We start from the raw sequence: 24,049 nt of genomic DNA on the forward strand, positions 1-24,049 counted from the left end.
AAACCTTTTTGGAATGGGTGTACACTGCTGGCTATCTACAGCAAACACTGGCTATGTGGCAAACAATCCAGCCGTCAAACATGTGAGTATCATATCTAATTAGTGGTAACCAGCAGTGAGATGAATTACCTTTGAAGAGAACTTTAGGTGAACTTCAGCTTCATCTGCCAGGCTCCTCTTAAGCTGGGCCCAAGCCTCCCCCAAAGTCCTGAGAACAGATAAGAATGAGGGAGGGGGAGAAAGCGTGCCGTTAATATCAAACACAAAACAGGACCACAGACTATTTGCCGAAAGACATACAAGGAAGGTGTGTATGAAAAAGGGGAGTAAGACACAAAATGGAGAGTGAAGAGGGCAGAGAGACGCAACCACAGTCATCGCTGCACAGATGGGGCTCATGAGCAGCCAGTGCAAAAGTTCACACACACACACACACACACAAGCAACCGGTAAATCAAGAGGGCTGAGCTGAGGCCCACAGCCAGTTCAGCACATGATTAGGATGTATGGGACGTGAGATACGGCGCTCCTCTCAGCTACGACAGCATCTTTTCAACACAGCAGGAGCCACTAACCCAGACACCAGCCATTTGGTTTTAAGGATGCACATCACTTGTCTTTTTATTACGCTGCACATTTGATTTGACTGAGAGAGAAAAAAAAAAAACGAGAGGCGGAAGGCCTCTTTTAGCTTGGTCAAACTGAGGGCTGTAAAAGAATCACCCAGCAGGCAGACGGTCAGGGGTACGAGGCTTCAGGGTCCAGGGCGGACCGTCTTTATGGGTAAGCGGGTCGCTTCAAAGTCTGCCTCTGAATGGAAGCCATGTGTGGAATTCCCTCACATTGACATCCCAAACATTCCGAACACTGTCCGAGGAAAGGTCTGGCACCTGCAAAGCTACGCCGTCAGAGAGAGTCTAAATGGTTCCGAGCTGCTGGAATCACAGTCACAGATTATTTCACAGCTTTTTGAACACAATGAATGCTAAAAAGTGAAAATCTCAAGTGTGACTGTTAAATCAAACTGAGGCATCTGTCGAGTCCAATCAGGTTATGTTCAGTGAAAGTTCAACTCCTTTAAGCTTATCGCATGAGGAATAGCTTCATGTGCCACAATGAACTACTTCACCCTTTTAAAAATGTACAATGTGAGAAAATGTAAGAAGCTCTAGGTGACTCAACCAAAGACTGTTCTCATTATCGGTTAAACTGTACAGTATTATGTAGATAATCAGATGAATTCTTGGATCTGAAAACATCCAAAATATTTAAATATATAATACACCATGTTATCATTATTGTGTAACACAATTTATTTTTATTTTTTTAACGAAATGATGGATACCGTGAAAATCTTTCTATTTCTTTATTGATTTTGCCAATGCTTATTTAAATTTCTCTTCTATTTCTCTCTGTTTTGCACCAGTGAAAAACTGAAGTGCAGTTGCAAGCGTCTGATGTTAAAACTGCAACCACAAGTTCACAACTCAGTGATACTACCCACATGACTGTGGCCACCAGGTGCTTCATTCAGGATGTGTGACTCAGGACACAACGCAGTCAGTCTACAGGCAAAGTTTGACACCAGTACCAAAGGAAGATGTTCCACGGCTGGGGTGGAGCCAGGGGTGGGGGACTTCAGCAGGCTGAGTTATGTGCACACTGAAAGCTCCTGCTAAAGTCTGTTTTCACACATGAACACTGGAGATGATCAGGAAAATGTGCAGATGATTTGACCCAGGCTTTTTCTGCAGATGCTGTTCACACAAGCACATCACAGGGAGGCTTTCTGCTGAAGATGGGCTCTCCCAGGTCGAAGTGCAGGTTAAAGGGGACGGGTGTGGAAACCGTGCAGAAGGCAGCGCGTGATGCAGAAATGACGCTGTGGAAATTGCTGTGTTAAAAAGTGTTGGTATGAGTACGGCACGTTTCTGTACGTATCCACGGGTGGCATTAAGCACAAACTCTGCAGTGAGGCCGATGAGTGTATATGTATATATACATATAGATTTATATGTGTGTGTGAGTGTGTATATGATTATAATACACTACTTGATAATATTATAGAACAATGAATAATATAAAAAATCCACATTTAGTTATTCCTCTGTTTTTATATGTCTACATTTTCTTATTTTCATTTATTTTTCAGTTAATTCCTCTTTATATTTCCCATTCATTCTATTATCATTTTACGGCTCTTTTCTTTTTTTGTGCGTCTGTGTGTCACTCCTATCATTCCATAGTTGTTTTCCAAAAATCCAAATAAGATTACTTCGCTGTAATGGCAGACAAAGAAAAAGGAAAGCGGTCGCACATTCGAACATAAATGATCAACGGAGTATCAAAACAGCATTTTATTTCAGGTAGCTGGCTAACTGTTGCAATTACACAGTTAATTATCCTGAATAAAAAACTGTTGTCATCTACGATCACCACAGGTGGGCAGCAAGGTGCAGGATTTATGTTAAGAATTTCATGGTACTGTATATATTTGGCACTGACAGTAATCATAATGTATAATACACTCATGATCATGCATGTCAAGAATCTGAAAAAGCTGTCAACTGAAGCAAGGCCACACTAAAAGCTCATGTCCACTTAATAACCCATGATCGATGGAAAAAGCACTTATCTAAAGGCTGCGCCACATCAAATGTTACTCGTCAATAAATGACATCTGGGATGTGTCTGCAGTATTACATTACATTACAGTACAGTGATAATTAAAAAAAATGTTAAATTGTCACGGGCCTCATGGCTACTTTTCTACCAAACAAATGGTAAATTCAGGAATAAATAGACGGCTGGTTCGGGGCTGAGGTTGGTCAGATGGTAGGAACTGACCAACAAAACAGTGATTGTCCTGTCTGACAACAGAGCCAGCCTGAGGGAGAGTATAATGAAACTACTGTGCTGCACTTTTGTGGGTGTGGGCAGGCTGAGCCGGCTGGCATAATCTGGATTCTATATGGGGCAATTCCAACCCACTCTCTGTCACCATGTTATGTGTTATGAAGAGGACTAATCTTATATTTATGTACAGTAAACTATGCAGGGGAGGGTAAGCCTCGCTAAACCTTGTTGACATACTCATTTGAAGTTTCCCAACTTATTATTGTCTAATAACATGTTGGGAATGTTAAATAAAGCCTATAAGTCCTGTGAGGTATCAAGTGAGCCTGCTGACTTAATTCCTGCTGAAGTCAGAGGCAAGTTGTCTATGTGGAGAAGATCTTAAGATTAGCAAGCTAGCTTCCCGTTTCCTAACGATGGCTAACATCAGCCATTATACGCAATTGTTCTTACCAAGAACAATTGTATTTTATCCCTAAAGTTTCCTTTTGTTGAATAAATGAGTTCAAATACTCAGTGAACTACAGAGAACCACAACATCATATCATTTTATGAATATTTAAATCAAAACAGATGACACCACACACGCTAGTTATTACATGTTCAGCTGTAAAAAATGTCACAATATGTGTACTTCATGATATGTTATTTGTAACTAACTCACTGACAGTAAGATAGCGCTTCAGTTACCTTCCTTCCAGTATGTGTGGGTGTATGTGTACATATAGATGAGTGTGTGTGTGTGTGTGTGTGTCTGTATGAGGCCTTGGGTTTCATTGCTTTGTTTTATCTTGTAAAGCACTTTGTGCTACATTTTCTGTGCTATATAAATAAAGTCTGACTGATTGATTGATAACGATTGACCGCGGTGGCTATTTAACCATCATTGCTACACACTGTAACTTGGACCTAATATGAGCAGAATGTCAATTAAGCTGACAAGAGTTAGATTAAGTGATTTTGATTTTAGTTTTCTTGAAAAAAAAGGAGTAACAATGATATTCAAATAAATGGCCTGATGACCATCTAACTCCTTCCAGCATGAATCCCATGAAACTTGCACACGGCTGACAACGCTCCCATCCGTAGGGCAACAGAGTTCACTAAATGTCAAAGACTTCCTTAAATTTGAATCTCACAAAGAATTTAATGAATTGTGTTTAAAGTACACGAGTTTACACGTGAGAAGCTATAGCCTCCCACTGTGTTTCATCTGTAACAATACAATTATCAGATACAACTACTTTTAGACCACAGTCTAATATGGTTCTAATATGGAAATATGGTTTTCTCAATGGAATCATTTGCAGTTCTGACACTTTGTCCCGTTGCTATGCAGTTTCGATGTGTCCTTGAGGAATTTCTTCATAAGAAGAGTTAAATAACAATGCAGTGGACAGTGTCCACAGCTTCTTGTCTTCAGTAGGTTGTGTCCCTCTCAGCATTCGGTTACTTTCTACGCTCCTGTGTCCCGTGGGGGGTCAGACAAAGAGCCGCCCTCAGCATGATAGCCCCTCTGCTGTCAGACAGGAGAAAAGAGGCCTGGCTGAAAACTCTCTCACTCCCTGCAGGGTTTCCCAGACCCTCTCCCACACACAAACAAACCAACGCTACCCTCCAACTCCCAACACGATCGCTCTTCCCAGTTGTGTGTTCGTCCTCTCCTCTGCACTCTCTTAATAACCAGCATATGTTGCCGGACGGAGAAGATCAAAGCACCCGGTGGTTTTAAAGGAACACTGCGCTGTTTCACAACATCACTGACAGGGCCTGCAGACCCACACTCACAGCGGGATGTCTCAACTGGTTGTCTACTTGACTGGCTTACTGTGGCTTACTGTGGAGCTGTCGGTCTGAATAGCTAATTGCTCGACTAAGTTAACCTTCGTGCAAATTTACACCTCACTGCAGACATGAAAGAATGTGTAACTTCTAAAATGCTTTATATGCAAAAAATGGAAAGTTGAATTCATTAGCAATAAAACGCATACTGTTTTAAATCAATGTACTGCATGTTGTGAGCATCAACACCAAAACAAATCTGGTATTTTCATTGGTAACAACTTGCACATCATCCTCCTCCTGATTTCTTTGAGACTTGTGCTACTACCACACTACATTTATGTCATCACTCATCAGTACCCTATAATCTTCAAGTGTGCCTGGAACACTTACAGTCATGTGAAAAAACAAGAAATAAAAATAACACACCCTCTTTCTATTGTAAGGTTTCACTTTTTGGGAAAAAATGAAAAGGTGATCATGCGATCTTTACCAGGTCTTCATATGAGCTCACAACTATTTGAACACATATGCTACAGTGTGTGAAAAAAATAAAATCACACACCACCTTTAGCAGTGATAACTTATAGTAATTGTTTTACTATACCGGACTTTGACTGGGTTACTGCAACACCTCGATTCTTTTCTTTTTACAGGCATGTTGTTGCAGCCAAGTTATTCTTTTCCAGAGCCCAAAACAGCGCTTTGAATTGATGCTTTGTTTCATGAACAACAGTCAGAAGCTTCATTCATAACTATGTTTTTTAAGAAAATGGGAAAAAACAGAGCTGGAACCATCACTTTTTGAACATTTCTTAATGAATCACTTAAACTGTCTCTTTTTTTTCCACAAACAGAATAAGCAACTATAATGAATCTCATAAATCTCTGCACTGCTTGTGCAGTAGTGTCCCATTACTGTTATTACTATAAAGATTATTATTGCAAAGATGTTTAAATGATGGAAACTAAATTTACAGCCTCCTTACTGGAAAGTCTGGCAATCTGCTTCTCAAGTGTGTATGTTATTAAGAAAATATTGATTCATGCAGCCACGTGTATGACAGGCTCCTCTGAGATGGGTGCCGATGTCGGAGTGTTGAGCATTCGCAGTCACTCACCCTTCTTCCTGGCCTGCTAAAGGGATCTGGGAAAGCTTGGAGAGATTCTTGGCGTACTCTTCTTCTATCTTTATCCTGAGAGGGAAGTAGAGCGTTTGATTACCACACAGCTTTTATGCAACTCAGTTTCAATGCTCATTTCCTCTGTTGTGCAACAACAGTGATGTGCATGAAAGAGCAAAAGAAAAAAAAAGGGGAAATGGTTTGTTTTAATGGCAGCTGTGTGGTTTTCATGGCAACCTGAGAAGAAGTAAGAAAAAAAAAAGAAAAAAGAGGGAGATTAAAGAGCAGATACCTTTCTCGAATGAACTCGGCCATCTCTTTCTGCATCTGTTTACCCCTCAACTGCTTCTGCAGCAAAACTTCAAATCCAGTGATGCAGCCATTGCCCTGAGGATCCTTCTTGTCAGCCTATGAGATAACACAGCGAGCACACAGGAAAAGCGTCAATACGACAAACAGAACAGAAATAAAACACCACGTGAATGTCACCGTAAGAACAGAGAGGTGACATGAGCAGCCATAATATATCTGCCTTATCTGAGGTGCATTTATGTTACGATACATCACCATCACCCGGTTCTAGAAAAATGTGCCTCCACTTTTGTACAGTAGTAGGAAGTGTAGACCTCACCATCTTTATAAACAATCTGGATTTGAAACACATTTTGACGGCTGTACCCCACACGCATGTTAAACTCCCTGATATAAAGTTAATTCCTGAAAAATGGCTGCTCACATCCGAACCTGCCACTCCCTGACCCTACGGTCCACTCTCCCTCTCACGCTCTGTACCGTGCTGTCACCGCAGTGACTGTAGTGTGTTGCTGCTCACACCGCACCTGGTAGAGATTACACTGCAGGGGTGAGAGATGTCCAAACAGAGCAGCAGAGGCCAGCTGGCTCGCTGCGCTCCAGCCGGTTACATGTACTGTATTATCCTGCTGTGCTGTGTGCTGGATCTTATCAAAGCCAATGCTGAGTCTCAGTTTGCAGTGCAGCCAGGATGAGATAAATATGGAGCCGTGTTGAAAGATGGACAGGATCCGGTGTTGTTTCTGTTCTTATAGACTCGCAGGAATGTGCATTTAGTGATTTAATGGACAGAGCGGCAGTGTCAACACGATTCTTAAATAATATAATCTTTTCTCTCATTTAAAGAAGAAATTCCTCACATAGAGTTTTCTCACTTCTGCCTCTTTTACATGCAAGTGGTTGCTGCATCTTAAAATCATTTTCTTCTTGTTTTTTTGTTCTGAGAGGCGGAGATGTGGGTGGGGCTCATTAGCATATTAAAAGATCCCTGCTAACTGGATGAATAAGAAGTTGGAGAGTCATACTCAATGCAGTATTAAGGTCATGAGATATGTTCCATGGCAAAAACTCCAAATCATACAACTTTCAGGAGCACAGATGAGTTGTTAGAGGATCAGGAAGTGCTGGAGTGGGACTTTAAATAATGATGCAGCTGTTGTCTGTGCTTGTCACCTGTGTCTCTTTTTGCTATTCATCATTTTTGATGCATCCGGCTTTAGCTTACTTTTAACCCTTCAGCTTTCGACCATACATTGTGCCACATTTGCTGGTAATCTCTCCAACGGCCAGTCATGGTCGGCTCCAGTTACTGATTGCACAATAATTATTGATGTTCAGGGTTAATATGTAATGTAATGATATAATATGCCTCCTGTGCATATATTCTATACTTTCAGATATAGGCAAAATATGTAAACATGTGACACTAATGCGCTCTGTGTGATGGTATAAAACAAGGTACGGGGCGCTTAGTTTCAGTCAGCTTAATTTCAGTCCAAACAATTATCAGCCTGGTCTCCATTCACCGGTTTAGCAGATCTGAAGTGATATTTTGGAAAGCCATAAAAAAAGGAATGTGAATCAGAAATGTTTCCATTGACTCGTTGAAAGTTACGAGACTGCGCAGTGTTGCCAGACGGTGCCAGTAAAGGTGATATTGTTTGTGGTTGTATTTCAGCAGTAGAAAGAACAGAAAAAACAACAACTGCGGTGGACATCCACAAGAGGAAAATAAAAAGATTTCTCCTTTAGGAATCTCTGGGAATGTCTGCAATGTTATATCATACCACAGTTGGTAAGTCACATTATTTTACTCTTTGCCAGGTCAGAACAAGTCAGACATTATTCAAAACTTGTTTCCCTTCCGTATCGATAGGCATATGAGAATCATTGGTTTTAGCTTTGTCTATCTCGTGAAGAAGCAACTGAGAGTATAAAATATGAGCCTGAACCAGCCCATTTGCAGCCTTTTTGGGGTAAACTTACCCAGAAGTAGTCGCAGTAGCTCCATTCGTCTGGTTTCAGCAGCTGTTGCTCGGGCATGCAGGCCAGTGACGGGAAAGTCACACAGTTAATCTGCAGGACAAAGAAAGAGCACCACAGGAAGGTTTGTTTCATCGGGCAGGTCATAGGATCATGAAACCTTTGCAGCTCTGATAAAGCAGTATCAGAACACACACATCTGCGTTGGTATTCAATATAATCTGTACCTCGTTGCTTTGGCAACACGGTCTCATCTCTGCAGCTCAACATGAACACATCAAACTAAAGTCCAATCGAGCCAAAATTGTTCAATCTTTCCTCTGTGTTTCTACTGTCCATGGGGACAGTATTGTCAATACAGAGATTTAGTGGTTTTGAGCTTTTCGTTGGGGTTTCACATTCAGCACTGCAGCACAACATTCTCTACATTTGCCAAAAGCAATCAGCAAAATGGATTCCCAAATATTGCCTTTAATTGTCTTGGTGCAGTTAATTGTCAGCAGAAGTGATCATGAACCTGCTGGCAGAGAGCCTCCATGTTGTTAGGCACTCACGGATTTCACTCAAGAGGACAGTACATATAATGTCCAACACTCTAGTATTATGTACTAGAGTGTTGGATACTAGATACTAGTATCTAGTATCATGATCTTACGTTCACCCCACATGACACTCTGGGAACCCACAACTGTGTTGATAAGTCATTACCTCCACATTTAGCAAAACAAATTCTCCTCTTAGGCTGCCAATTGAGGCACTCTTCTGCTACATCTGATGCCTTCGCTCACCATTTTCCAAGATCCTAGATCCTCACTGAAATTTAATTTGATCTAATGTAATAAATACAGTTGGGTAATTTTTTTAATTTGTGGTTTCGCTAGCAAACAAACATAACTCAGCTCCAGCCCTGGTGAAGAGAAACAAGAGGAAGTCTTCACAATTAAGAGATACACAAAGTTGTAAAGTTTAATTCCATGGTAAACAAAAGCAGCTTCATCTTCAGTCACATTCAATCCAGTTTTCCTCTGGAGGTAAACAGACTGTAGGCAATAGGCCTAGTTTCTAATAAAATCTTCAGTGGTAACGTTGTCTAATGCTAAAGCCTCTCCTTTCAGGGAAAATTGATGAACGCAGTTCCGCTGATGACTTTTCCAGAACCAATATTCATACTGAAATGGCAGGAAGAAGAATCAAAGGCCACTATTTCAAGCCTATGTGGGCTTATGAAGCTTCTAATTTGTTTGAGGGAAAGGCTTTCTGTTTAATCACAGCAAAGGTCCAGAGGCTGGCAGCTAATATGGTTTTGACCTAACCCCCGCTTCCTCTGGTAAAGATCAGGGCAAGGCAACTTCCTATAGCATCCAGTGAAAGGCTTTCTTTGTTTTTCGTTTATGGCCACGCACACACACACACACACACACAGTGTGGGAAGCTCAAAAAGGACATGGAGATGCACATACATAGGCTCATGTGATTGTCATTCAACAGACTTCTAAAATAGACCTCTCCCACTTCCACAAATCTCCCTCAGATTGGTGGCTTGAAAGCTAGAAACTGCATTTAAGGTAACACAGCTTTCGGAACTTTCTTTCCTGATCTTTAGTAACAGCTTTCAGAAAACTTTGTTTTTGGAAGGTGGCAAAGACATGCTATGCCCCTGTTTGTCTCAGATTTGTTGACAAATAATGCATAAGCCATGTATAAACTCTTGATGTTGGTGGCAGAAACACAAAAGCACATATCACATGTGCCTTTTCAAGCCTGGATCGGTACACCTTCGTTGCACATCGTGCCATGTTTGAAAGACAGAGGCGAAACTGAGAGCCGAAGCCGATGCACCGCTGATGCGCCACTGAGTCGGCAAGGGCGGCAGTAACAGAAACAATCCCGCCTTGTGTGGGCTTACACACATCAAGCTAGCACTCAATGGTCTAACCCACGTTGCAGCTGATTCTGCTACACAGAAAAATGTGCTACAACACTACCGCTAACTGGCAACATTGTTCAAATCAATGTGCTACAACACTACCGCTAACTGGCAACATTGTTCAAATCAATGTGCTACAACACTACCGCTAACTGGCAATGTTGTGCAAATCAATGTGCTACAACACTACCGCTAACTGGCAACGTTGTTCAAATCAATGTGCTACAACACTACCGCTAACTGGCAACATTGTTCAAATCAATGTGCTACAACACTACCGCTAACTGGCAACATTGTTCAAATCAATGTGCTACAACACTACCGCTAACTGGCAACATTGTTCAAATCAATGTGCTACAACACTACCGCTAACTGGAAATGTTGTTCAAATCAATGTGCTACAACACTACCGCTAACTGGCAACATTGTTCAAATCAATGTGCTACAACACTACCGCTAACTGGCAACGTTGTTCAAATCAATGTGCTACAACACTACCGCTAACTGGCAACATTGTTCAAATCAATGTGCTACAATACTACCGCTAACTGGCAATGTTGTTCAAATCAATGTGCTGCAACACTACCGCTAACTGGCAACGTTGTTCAAATCAATGTGCTACAACACTACCGCTAACTGGCAACATTGTTCAAATCAATGTGCTGCAACACTACCGCTAACTGGCAACGTTGTTCAAATCAATGTGCTACAACACTACCGCTAACTGGCAACATTGTTCAAATCAATGTGCTACAACACTACCGCTAACTGGAAATGTTGTTCAAATCAATGTGCTACAACACTACCGCTAACTGGCAACATTGTTCAAATCAATGTGCTACAACACTACCGCTAACTGGCAATGTTGTTCAAATCAGTGTGCTACAACACTACCGCTAACTGGAAATGTTGTTCAAATCAATGTGCTACAACACTACCGCTAACTGGCAATGTTGTTCAAATCAATGTGCTACAACACTACCGCTAACTGGCAATGTTGTTCAAATCAATGTGCTACAACACTACCGCTAACTGGCAATGTTGTTCAAATCAATGTGCTACAACACTATAACTAATATGGGACTTTATATTACATGAATGGGTCTCCATTAATTTCTAATGGACTTTTCTGTGATTTTAAAGGAAGAATCAGTAAAAAGTCCTTCCAGTTAGCTTCGTTACTAATATGAGCTTAAAAACAGCAGTCTGCCATTACTGGTCATAATGTCAGTTAGCAAAAGTCATCTGTGGTGCCTCAGCAATGGTGCTACTGGAGCACATGCGTCCCCATTATTGGATAAGTAGTATGAGGTTTTTCAGTCTCACTTTTTGTCTTTTTAGAATAAAATGTATCACTGATGAGTTTCTACGCAACTTCATCAAAGAAACGCATGTACGACTCAAAGGCAGAAAGCAGTGCTCCACCCCGTTTGTTTGTCAGAGTCAATTTCCTAAGCAGAGGTGACAAGCAGTTCACTTAAACACTCGCACAAAAAGATAGATGGAAATTGTTTAAAACTCCAAGGGGATTACAGTCCTTTGCCAAGAGCAGAAGAGGATTGTGGATTCAGGCCAGTAAAAAGAGCAGACTGTCGCCTTTAGGACTCACGGGATATCAAAGTTCCCGTGGTGCTCACTTTGTCTCTCATAATGCAAAACTCTGATCCCACATCATAAGACTTATCTCTTAAAACTACACACAGAGTATAAATATATGCATTCAAGGGTTTGCATGCACAGAGGTTTTCCTTTGTAAAAACACTCATTCAGGCCATGTAACTACTCACTCACATATCTGACAGCGAGCTTAGTCTGGGACAGAGGCTGGAACCGATTACATTGTTGCCTCAGACCATGACGTGTACATCTGTAAATCCATCATTATGGTATGCCTGAAATTTTGCTGTACTTTGTATCATGTATATAAAAGAGTGTTGGATCAAATAGGCTGAGAAATTACAAGAGTAAAAAAGTATACCTGCAAAGAGGTTTCAGGTGCCTTGTAAAGCAGGTGTCATTTCTGGTAAATGCGGCATGTTGTAAAGTATAACTTATTGTGAACATAATTAAAAACTAAATGTCAAATTCAGGGAAGCTAACATTGCTACCATTCTGCTGATATTTCTTTTATCAAGATTCCAACATATTCAGACCACCCTTTAGTTGATCTGGTGCAACTCATGCAAGCACAGATAAGGTAAGAAACATGTACCGTAGTTTAGCTTAAGTTCAGTCACTGACTAAAAATACAACTTTGGAAACGTAATCTAGAGTATGCTAACTCCTCCTATTGGTCCATAGCCTGTGGTTATTTTAGATAATTTTAATTCTTCATGTAATTTCAATTATGAAATACCACTCTTCAAATGATCATTTCTTGTACTGATCCATCCAATTATGTTCTGTCTATGATTGCACTGTTTATGATGCATTATTGGTGTTCACTGCACTATAAAAACCTGTGGCTAACTAGCTACACTGCAGTACAATACAACACATGATCTCATGCAAGAAGACTTTATATTCAAGTCCATTAGACAAGTTTTACAAAGAATAACAAATACCTACTCTGTCAGTCACTGTTTGACATCAAGAATTAAATATTTCACTATTAACAAATGGTTGGTTAAGTGGTAAAGGTGCCATAATTATTACTGCAAAGTGCATATATCTTATGTAAGAAGGGAACATGATGTTCACCATGACTTAGCTTATACTAGCTGGGAAATAGTATCAGTAACAGTTGTGTTGCTGTCTATCTCTTTCTCTAACGTTTGCTGTCATAACCATCTGCTCATCAAAAACATCACCCTGGTTGCTAAGGAAGCTGAGGGCCCACTTTGAAAGTTTTTTTTAACGTGAAGTAAGAGAAAATTCAATCCTGAGCCCACAACAGTCAGAATATTATCTATGACCCCCAAGCAGCGGCACGTCTGCTGTTTAGCATGCATGAGGCCAAACAGGATGCAGTGACCTGATGACTGGGGAGAGATCATCTGGATGCTGAACAGGATGATGTCACTGTTTATCTGTATACTAGCAACTAAAAACAAGCACCAAACGCTGCTCTTAGGAGAGAATGGACAGGAGAAACAGAGAAAGTATCACTGATGAGGACATGAGACGCATTTACAACGGCATTATACTCAGTATGATGTCCACAGTTTATTTTTCTGTTATCCTCGCCAAACTTAGGGGATATAACTCCAAATAAATCTTAAGCTTTGCATCCTTCAGGGCCACTGCAGTGAGATCCAGGATGAGTTCATGCTTAGTGAAGAGTTTCCATTAGTTGCCATACTCACCGTAACCGTGGTCTCCTTGTTCTGTTTCCTGGTAGGCGATGTTGATCCTGGGCTCTGGAGAGAGAAGAAGGACGCCCCGTCAAAACCGCTGTCCTCTGCGTCAGACATGACTGCTCAGCATACACACACTTTCACTCAAACACGCACACCAGCACTGTTGTTTTCCTAGCGAGCGCTGTTAGCGTCTGACTGGTGCACTCTCTGCTCCTGCTGTTGCTGCTAGTTTGCCTGTCTGGGTGTGTATGTGGGTGTGTGTTTGTGTGTGTGTTTTGCTGTGAAGAGTAGGGAGGATAGTTCTGCAGTGCAAAGCAAAGCATGATTTGCTTTTTCTCTTTGTGTGTGACTGTGGATAAATGTGTGTGTGTGTGTGTGTGTGTGTATCTCAACATTTAAGCCTGGAATTCAAATAAAGCAGCTGGATATGAGTATATGGTGCAGAGAGAAAGAAGAATGAATGTGTTATGTGCAACGCCTGATTTCCACTCAATAAAATAAAGTACTTTGGGTATATGAGACGTATGTTTTTACAATGGTGCGTTCATGAAGGTGTAGAAAAGAAGGTAAGCGAAAGCGAGTGAGGGGTGGGTGGATCCTGTATAACTTCACCCTGACTGTCTGGCTAATTATGATCAGGGGAGCAGATACTGTAGGAGGGATTAATCAGCTTTAATTGCCATCAGCCTCTCTATTAATAACGAGATGGGAAAAGAGGAAGGGGGATTTATTCAGGTGAAATGTAGAAAAACTACATTATGTGCCAATATTATAGTAATTTAACTTTTATGACTGCATACAGGTGCAATAACCTGGGAGTCGCTGAGTCCTCTGCTGGCTTTGGATGTAGCCTAAATTGTTATAATGCTCTTGGAGAGTTAGTGGGACTGAATAGTGGGCTTTTCGTGCAGTAACTAATGTTTTCATATTTCCACATTACTTTAGGTACTTAAGGTGATGATCACTTGAAACTGCCGATTAGCTCACTTTTATCAGACATTTTAGGTGCTCTTTCGGTGTTATGATTGTTGGTAGAAATGAGAAAATTTTGGTTAACAGTCAGCCCAAAACCCTGTTTATAGCCAAAGCGATAAAATACTGACTCATGTACTACTTTGCAACACCCATAAAAATAGTTTCTGGTCATATATGCTGAAATTGTCATTAAGAGTAATGGGTGACACACAATCTGTAAAAAAACCCAATAACAAACAAAGTTAATAGTTAATCTGCACTAAATTGATCTCGTTTAAAGTGCATGTTGGACTCCACCAGGACTGATCCTGTTTGGGATTTTTATGAACAGTTGAGCCATAAGGAAAAGCTTTGAATTTATTGGTCCATCTTTGTTCCAACCCTCACCTATGGTCACAAAATTTGGGTAGTGACTGAAAGAGCAAGATTGCAGATACAAGCAACTGAAATAGGTTTCCTTCGGAGGGTGGCTGGGCTCATAGGGTGAGGAGCTCTGCCATCCAGTGTGAATGAAAGGAAGCATCTGGTTAGGATGCCTCCTGGTCGCCTCCCTTTGGAGGTTTTCCGGGCGCATCCTACTGGGAGGAGGCCCCTGGGCAGACCTAGGACTCGCTGGAAGGATTGTATGTCCCTTCTGGCCTGGGAACACATCAGGATCCCCCAGAGAGTGTCGCTGGGGAGAGGGATGTTCGTCTTCTCTCCTGGACCTGTTGCCGCCGGGACCCGACTTCGGATAAGCGGATGAAAATTGACGGATGGATGGATGAAATTAATCTGGTTCTTAATGTGGTTTACAAGAATCTACTGTGTGAAAGCAGCTAGTGTCAGTCACTGGAGCTTCTACAGCTGCTGTGGCCTTCTCTGTAGGGAAGAGTTGCAGAGACAGAGCTGAAGCACAGCAGAGAGGGACAGTGAGGGTCCTGTAAGATGTATTTATTTTAATAAGTTAGCTTGAGTTTTACACTGTAACCCTAAAAATTCATTAGAATCTGAATTCAGATAGAACAGAACGCAACTAAAGCCTCTTTACAGCCATGATGTTAAACTTGACTGTCATCACTGAAGCACTTGCTAGTTTTGTTCTTGCACATGTGAGATTATTTACAAAAAATGTATCACATAACAGACGGTGGAAAAAGCTGCACGCAGCACCTCTGACTCTAATTTCCTGTTTTGCTGTGCCCTCAGTTGCCATCTTACATGACAAAAACTGAGTCACATTATCATGTGAGCGCTCTCTAAGTAATCCTGAGGACTCAACAGTTATTGGCATGTCGTGGGAACATACAGCAAACTAAACAAACTGAGGGCCTTTTCAGTGTAAAGCTTTGCAGGATGATGCACTTTGGGAATGAGTACCAAGCTTTAAGCAAAACACCAACACCATCAAGGCTGCAAAGTGATTGTCAAAGTGGGAACTTTGGACACGCAGGACTATTCATTTAACTTCAATTAAAGGCTTAATCTACTAAGTTAGTACTACATAGACATACATTTAGATGACTTAGACAAGCAAAAATAAATCCCCAGTAAGTTCTTGGTATTGGTCATATTTCCTATTATGTTACCGAAGGCCTGCACACGTTTTTTTTGATGCATCCTTTTTGTTACCATCCAAAAGAACGTGGCTGCATCGCGTCATGGGTTAAAAACAACACTCACATGTGTATCCCGTGTACATATGTTGTCAAATACGAGAAAGAACAAATACCAGACAGCTTTACCTGGGGCTCTGTACTGCTCTTCCTAACCAAACTGTTGTGTGAATACTCCACATGATGCAAGGGACTACCACCCGAGTGAAATCCATTCACTGGAGACAGAAATGAGACAAGAGAAAGAAGACAACAAATTGAATTAGTTTTTTTCTGGTTTCACAGATGAGTGGTAAACTTGTTGAATTTAATTATTTTGAAGAGTTGAAGCAGCCTGTGCTGAACTGTAGTGTTGCTGTTGATGTCTTTAATAAGGTGAGAACAGCTTGCCAGACTAGTCTAGTCATACATACATCCTGTATTAAGTCGCTTAAGTTTTAACTTCATGCCCTAAAGATGAAGTAACATTTTGCTCTTACAGTACCAAGTAAACTTGAGTTTTGCTTGTTGGCTGGATTTGCCCCACAACCACAGACTGTATAAAATCAGTGGATGGAGCCACATTTTGAAGCATTGAGTTCAACATTTTGGCTGTGTAAGAGCAGTGGTCTACCAATCGGTGGTTTGATCCTTCCCTGGCTGCCTGGGCCACATGTAAAAGTGTCCTTGGGCCTACGGATGCGTCCATCGGGGTATGACTGTGTGTGAAAAGGCGCTATACAAGTACAGTCCATTTGTGTGAGTGAGAGGTGGCTGAGAACAGTGGAAACTGCTCCCTGTATAAGGTTGTCAATCACAACTAAATAAAAAATAATATAAGCTGTAAAATACAAAATGAGTATCATGCTGTATCAAAGAAGACCTCAAACTTGGGACTGAAACCACAAACTCACAAGGAAAATGTTTACTGAGGCTTTATAAAAAAAAATCTAAGTAGTCCTTTTTCAGAGTCTCCTTTCTTTGTTTCCTTTTTTCTTTTGCCGGGAGTCACTTCCGTCTGGGCACTAACAGAACACAAGTTGTTCATAACGAGTGAGCTCAATGAGTGAAGTCTGCTTCCAGAGAGTGGAAACATCTAAGAAACCTTACTGGTTCTCTCTGTTTGTCTGCCTGTAGGACCAGGGCCAAAGCAGAGACAGAGGAGGCTTCAGTTCTGCAGATAAAGTTAGTCACAGGAAGTGTCTGTGTGTGGTAAGTTTGAGCGGGTGCTTTGTGTCACAGAGGAATTTAAGAAGAATTCCCAGCCCCAGGGTACTAACACTCAAGGAAATTGAAAAGAAAGAGACTGAAAGGCAGAGATACAAATGAAGTACCTGCTGGCAGAGAGCTCTTGTGTCGGAAGGAGTTCTTGGGCGTCCCTGGTGCACTGGACGGTCTCTCCCATGTTGTCTCTGATGGGGTGTCAGGAAGAAATAGAAAATACTGTGAGATTGGGAAATAGTTGGAACTATTTGGGGGCAGAAATAAGAAGAAGTGATTCCATCCACTGATGCAAACTTGGCATTTGTCGCCGTCTTTGCACTCCAGATTCCTTTTTCAACATTTGAGGAGTAAATAAGAATACAGGAGCTGTGGAAGTAAATTCTAGGTTAAACTCTGAAAATAGTTTAATAATAGAGAGACAGAGGCTTAAAAAATCTGGTTTCTGGAAGTTGGCTGGAAGTCTGCAGAGATTTACATAGATCATGTTACATACTGTATGTTAGACAGCAGCTGCTTAAAACATGCTAAAAATGACTGAATTTATGTGTGAATGAATGAGATTTGAATTTATTTAAGGTGAGCACAAACAACCCCACCTGTAACACTGTCTTATTATCATAAATAGGCCTGCTACAATACATTAGCCTCGGACGAGCCAACCGTGTAATGCAGTTGTGTATCTGAAAACGAGTTTACTAACTGCTCTGACTTCACTGCTCAGTGAATTAAACATGTGCACAGCGGTGGTGACAGAGAGTCGAGGGTCACCATCAACACCTGCCAAGTTTCTTACCTGATGGTTTTATCATTTATCTGCCATTCAGCGTTATCAGCGTTGGACGCCCCCACTGTCCAGGAGCAGAGAGCACCGTTCATTTTCTTGTTATATTGAAACCAATTTTTTTCTTTTTTTAAATTGGTAATCATTCATTTAACATTTCTTTGTAAAGCAACAAGCTTATAATGTATATCTATTTATTTTACTCAGACTTTCAAGCTCACCAGGACTGTCGACATTTCTGTAGCTATCTTTTGTTGTTTGCTATCAATCCTGTGATGCTAACTTGATAGCACACTTTGCCGTAAGATGACATATAATACATCTGTGTTTATTCACGCCGCTTAATCGGCTAAATTCATTTTACTGCTCAAGAGTTTGGTCAACTGCCTTCATATTTTTTTTGGTAAACTTGCTATTCTGGTGGCTAACATTAGCTTGAGCAAACAAGTTAACAGCAAGTGCAGCTGATACCAAGTCATACGAGTGTGGTAATTCCCTCTTCACACACTCTTATACCACATGTATATTTCTCACACCAGATTTAGCTATTTTTCAGACCCCCTTGGTTTTTCAAATAGAAACTAGCAACCAAACCATCTGCCCCGCTTTACTGGGGTACCAAGTAATGCATAACTGATGCTGAATTCTCGCAGGTACTCAATGACACAATAACTGTACATTTAGAAATAAAAAACATTCAAAATGTGAAAATATAGGGGTACTTTCTTGTCCTCAGCATTGTATGCAGGTGCATACAGCCTGAATGACCAACTTCAGCCGATAAGTGTCTGTGTGCAGGGAACACAGTGCGTTCAGCTACTGAACAAACAAGATCGATGTTGAGGAATTGACTGCAACTTGAAATACTTGTGATGCACAAAACCAAATGTTGTGTTGAGTGTTCTGGGACACGTGCAGTCAGGGAACTTAATGTGTGGCCAGTCGCACGTTATTTCACTGCACATAGACGTCTGCAGAGGATGTTCGAAAGCCCTTGCAGATATGGGTAGATGACAAATTCATGTCGTGTAGACCTTTGCCAACACGCGGGTGCACAAACCCTGTGCCCAGCTCCTAAAAAATGGGTCATGTTGCCCCTACTCTCATAGGCATTTGTTCCGAAGTAAAAAAAAAAAAACAGAATTTAGGAAAATCTTTTTTAATTATCATAGTTCAAACAATACCGGCAGAAGCCTGCAAACTACAGCTTGGATGGTCTTATAAATTCCCTTATTGCTTAACAGCAGCTACTTTAAAAGATGCAAAAAACATGGCGGGCAAAGATCCTTATAAATAAGAGCTTGCTTTAATTTATTCCCCTTTGCCCATTTACACCATAGCATTGGGCTCAATCAGCCCTTTGCTCTGAGTGCAGAAAGAAAAGACACTGACATGTTAGGAGCTCTTATTAAATTTGAGTCATTTTGGCTGGCTTTTCTCTGTTTAGTGCTGCTTTAGCAAAGGAAGCAACTGAGCCAAGCCCATCAGCTCAAATGACACGCATGGAGGGGATAACTGGCAGCAGGCTTATGGAATAAAGCTGTGCCGTCAGGTTTGATGAACAACAACCGGCCAGAGGCTGTACTCACAGACGTTCTACATATCAATTATTCTCTATTTGCTTGTCATAAACAAATCGATACTCCTTGAAATACAGGATATTAGTACTGAAAAATATCTTCTTAGCAGCGGGGAAATTGCTGGTTATTGTGGCACCATGCCTTCTCAGAGGGATAGCACAGCTATTTTAGATCTTAAACGTATTCACAGTCCAGTGAAGCAGCTTTTTCTATCCGTTACAAGGTAATGTGAGTGAAATCTGACATATTTCATGCAATGTTTAACCCTCAAGTGGAAAAGTGGAAGAGCTCATAGTTTCTAAGCAACTGGATCTCCAAATGTAAATCTATGATAATTTATCTTCAAGCTGGGTCTTTTTTTTTTGTTTGTTTGTTTTCTTTTGTTTTAACACAAGTGGAAGATTAGTGTTGGCATTTGTCAGATTTCTACCTCCAGATGAAGCGATCGTACTGCAGCAGCAGCAGGAATGATTCTCATTAGGCGCCTTGTGACGGAGGAGCAGAAGTCTGAAAAGCTGTCAGTCAACTTAAATTGCCTTCACAGTCTTGATAGAGGATACGAACCCACGCTGGCTTGCTTTACTCACGTTCACTAATTTGTGGAATGGCTCATCTGCCCCTTTCCAGCTTCACAGGTCTTAATGATGTGAATTCAGGATATCAATGGCATGAAGCATGCATCTGCGTGAATATCATCTCTTTTATAACAAAAAGTGCTGATTTCTCTTCAGAACTCCTTAAATTTCTTCTTTTTGCAAACATAACATGTTCAGATTCACCCGAGTGCGTGTCAGACGTCAGCAGATAGTGGCTGAAGCAGGTGTGTGCATGAGGGGAAATAGACGCAAGCCGGTCTGAAAACCGAAATAACCCCGCAGCAGCTTATTGTCCACGGCACCAGCTATGATTCCGGATTCAGGGAAGGAGACATGGCCTAGTTAGCTTTGACAGAGCTATGTTTTATTCACAACCATATGACACAGGTCCCTGTTGCATTGGTTACCTCCTGTCGCTGGTTTAGTCAAAGCAGTCCAGTCCCTGCAGCAGAGACGTTATTATGTTGATTGGAGATGGAACAATGAAATAAGTGACATTCCGCTGGCAGCTGGTGGTTGAAGCCAATACTGACGTATAAAAGTGTGAACCTGAATAGTGTTGATCTATAGATTTGCTCTAATCCACTGCATTTCACAGGAAAGTATCAACCTTTTGACCAAATAAATGGAGTATGGTAAATTTACAAAACATTTACAAAACATTCTGTGTTTATGACATATTGTGCATTGATACAGATACAAATGTGTGAATTCGATGTATGGCTTTCATCAATGTGCTTCATTACTTCTCTCTGGGCTCAGAGATCATTTTCTGAACTTCTGAATCCATCAGCTGTGGGAAATAACCAGCAAAATAATTGAAAATAATAGCAAGACGCAGCACGTTGAGCACCAACTCCAGCTGAAGTAAATACTGAATAAACCCTCCGGTGCCAACAAGTTAAGGTTCAAAACAAGACTGACCTGGCTGACGGCTGCAGAGAACTTTCACAGTCTGCTGACCCATACGACCTTATGCGACCCAACAATCCAAAAACCCAACAGCAACAACCAAATAAAAATGAATCCTTACACAATTAAGTTACAAAATTATAGCTCACAAAGGGGAAGCAGCGCTTCAAAGCCTGGGACAAAATGTCAGAAAACCGATCACCCTTTTTTAATATAATGTACCACCATAAAGCAGGACAAAAAGGACCAAAACATGACCAAACTCCTTCCACAATAAAATGCATCCTGCTACTGATTTTAACAGTGAGAGGATAAACAAAAGTTTAGTCCACTGTAATCATCTTAAGGACCATTCTGGTACCTTCCAGAGCGCTTTTCTAACAAAGATAACAGCAACAAGACCTCCATTTGTGGGTGTGCACACACAGATGAAGACCATGGCAGATGCAGTGATGCGCCTTCATTTTAAACCAGTCTGTTCTGTACAAACGAGCGCGAGCCCTGAACTGCTGCGTTACAGATATCTGCCTTCACACCACCATGTGTGCAGTTTAGTTGCTGTGGTGTCGTTTCACCTTCCGCCACGATCAACTTGAGCTGCTGCTTTGACGACACACTTTCTGCCACATTAGCGTCACGCCATGCAGTGACAACAATAAGCAGTCATTTCACTGGTAAAATGATTCTATTAAGCCGTGTAAATGTATGGCATAGATAACTGAAATCAAATAAACGATTTAACTAAAGATAGGCTTTTTAAAAAAAAATGGGTGTTTCGTTTAAAAATACCTGCAAACTGAGGGGATTTTCTGTGGTAAACCCACAGTGTGTGTCCTGGGACTGTGGAGTAATTGGCTTTGTGTGTTTGTACAGCAGCCCACTGATGAGGCTGGGATGAGGGGAAGAGTCTCAGAAGGCAGCTGGTAAAAGAAAAACCGCTGCACCCTGCAACACAGGAAGAGAAGCCTCCAAAAGAAAAACCTGAAAACCCTGCGACAAGGACACACAGCCCTCACCCACGCTGCTCTGTTACTAAGGCGATGCCAAACACAAACACACACACACACACACACACACAGGCCACTAATCCAACTGAACTTCAGACAAGTTAAAAATAGCAGCAACACTTTAAATATCAATTGTTTGAGAGAAAGGTTATCAGATGGGCCCGTTTGGAAACAAATGCTGGGGCGGTGGATCTGAAAGAAGCCCGGGCTTGTGGCGTATCCAGTGTGTGTGTTAAGACTCTGGCCTTTGATCTAGCCGTCATGCAGGTTTTTCCATGATGTTTCACAACACCATAGCAACAATACTGATTTCTTCATGAGCCAGGATACAGATGCTGCTGATGTGTGCCAAAACGTATGAAATTTTAATCATTTTCTCTGGGATTCTTTTGTTCCGGCACGCCGCTCTTGTCACTTTTTCCTTCGTCTTTCCAAGCACAGCGTCAAGAAGACACGACAGAAAATGTTGAGCTCTCAGTGGAATAACAAGACGTTTCGCTATTAGAGCATCTTACAACACATTCAGCTCTGTTAGAGGAGCCTCAGAAGTTTGTTGCGTTCTATCCTCAAAGAGAGGGAGCAAATGGAGAGGAGGAGCGACTCCCCGGGTCTCGTGCCTGGGTGGAGCCCTCGGTTAATTTTAGATCCCCTTCTCTCATCCCTCGTGGCCACAACTTGACCGCTGCAACAAAGATCACAGACGAAGATGATGCGAACAGCCCTGACGTGGAGCTGCTTACACTCTCCACTCTGACTGCTCGCTCACAGTTCCAGTTATACGGGGGGGGGGGGGGGGGGGGGACACACACAGGTGCAGTGTCACTGGGCTGCATGAGCAGAATCTGCTCTTCAAAGCAAGAACAGGTTTGACCGTTTCTGTCTTCAGAACCAGCTGTGACTCAGAAGTTCTATGAAAACTGTCCTCAGAAGGCCGAAGCTCCAGGATCTTATGCTTAGAGATGGGTTCAGAGGTGTTTTTGGTGAAAGTTCCACTTTCCAACCGAGACGTCTCAAACTGCTCTGATGGAGTGCTGTAAGACAGGCTTATGAGTGGGGGTGCACAGACGTATCAGCCTAATGTTGTTATCAGGCGACTTTCAGCACAATCTCCTGGCAACGGCCGATATTCATCCGGCGTAAACCTGGTTATGTCCCATGGACTTCTCCCTGACTGGATCCTTTTTCCATGGATTTTCTACTGAGCACATTTCATTGTTTCTTTGGAATTAAAGACAGAATAAAAGACAAAAAAAAATCAGTACTGGCTATCGGCCGTCAGCCAAATCATCATTCTTAGCGTTGGTACTGGCCGCAGAATTCTACAACTGATGCATAGCTCGTTACAACAGCTTCTGGACAAAGTTCTGATTCAGAGTCAAAAAACACACGGGAAACACAGGCAGAAGTAGGGCCCCTTCTTTAAGGTAAAATCAGTGGAGCTGCACGATGAACCTGCTCGGCTTGTCATAAAATGCTGAAATTAAAACTTTGAGGGGTGAATCTATTCCAGCCTCACCATTCGGTTCAGTTACGAGTCACCTGATGAAGTTCTGCTGCACTGAAAGATGAATCCCATCATCTGTCTCTTGCATCCTCTAATTACTCTCTAACCAAACAGTTCCTCTTTCATTATTAAAAATCTTTCATCCAAAAAGCTGATTTTATTCCTGTACATAGTGTATGTTTCATATGAGTCAGTTTCCACAGAAGTCCATGATTCACGTGGAATCACAGTTCCTCCTGCTATGCTTTCCAGTCCGTTTTTGAGTCACTACTGAAACAGAAGCGGCCTTTTGAAAAGCCGCAGAAAAGAAACGTTTTTACTGCTTAAACTCGGCTGCGTGCTGCCGCCAGAAGGTGGCGGTAAAGTGTCATTGCGGCTTTCATTCAGAAGAAGTCGCTGACCGAGCTGGAATCAAACCTCGATGGCTTATCTGGGAAGATGCCGGTCGGTCGGGTTGTTGTTTGCACGTTAAGACCGAAAACAGCTGGCGATCACATCATTCTAACCGGCAAAGTTGGTACAGATGCTGCGTCAGGCTGAAAGACGCGAACATGTTTTCTTACGTTAGTTATATTTCAGATGTGCCAGATTTTATGCACCGCACACGTCCGAT

At 41.7% G+C, this 24,049-nt stretch overlaps 1 protein-coding gene across 1 annotated transcript in view; it reads right to left on the reverse strand.

The window, feature by feature from the left end:
* gas7b (growth arrest-specific 7b) overlaps positions 1 to 24,049 on the reverse strand; it is a 60,076-nt gene that overhangs the window by 13,864 nt on the left and 22,163 nt on the right. The window contains exons 3-9 of the mRNA XM_072373505.1: positions 17,167 to 17,244; positions 15,983 to 16,071; positions 13,290 to 13,343; positions 8,061 to 8,150; positions 6,055 to 6,170; positions 5,760 to 5,834; positions 130 to 208 (exon numbers count right to left, since the gene is read on the reverse strand). Of these exons, the coding sequence (XP_072229606.1) occupies positions 130 to 208; positions 5,760 to 5,834; positions 6,055 to 6,170; positions 8,061 to 8,150; positions 13,290 to 13,343; positions 15,983 to 16,071; positions 17,167 to 17,244 (581 nt within the window). The remainder of the gene's footprint in view (positions 1 to 129; positions 209 to 5,759; positions 5,835 to 6,054; positions 6,171 to 8,060; positions 8,151 to 13,289; positions 13,344 to 15,982; positions 16,072 to 17,166; positions 17,245 to 24,049) is intronic.

The sequence above is a fragment of the Leuresthes tenuis genome, unplaced genomic scaffold (assembly GCF_036924035.1).
Source record: "Leuresthes tenuis unplaced genomic scaffold, fLeuTen1.0.hap1 SCAF_20, whole genome shotgun sequence".
Taxonomy (NCBI): Eukaryota; Metazoa; Chordata; class Actinopteri; order Atheriniformes; family Atherinopsidae; genus Leuresthes; species Leuresthes tenuis.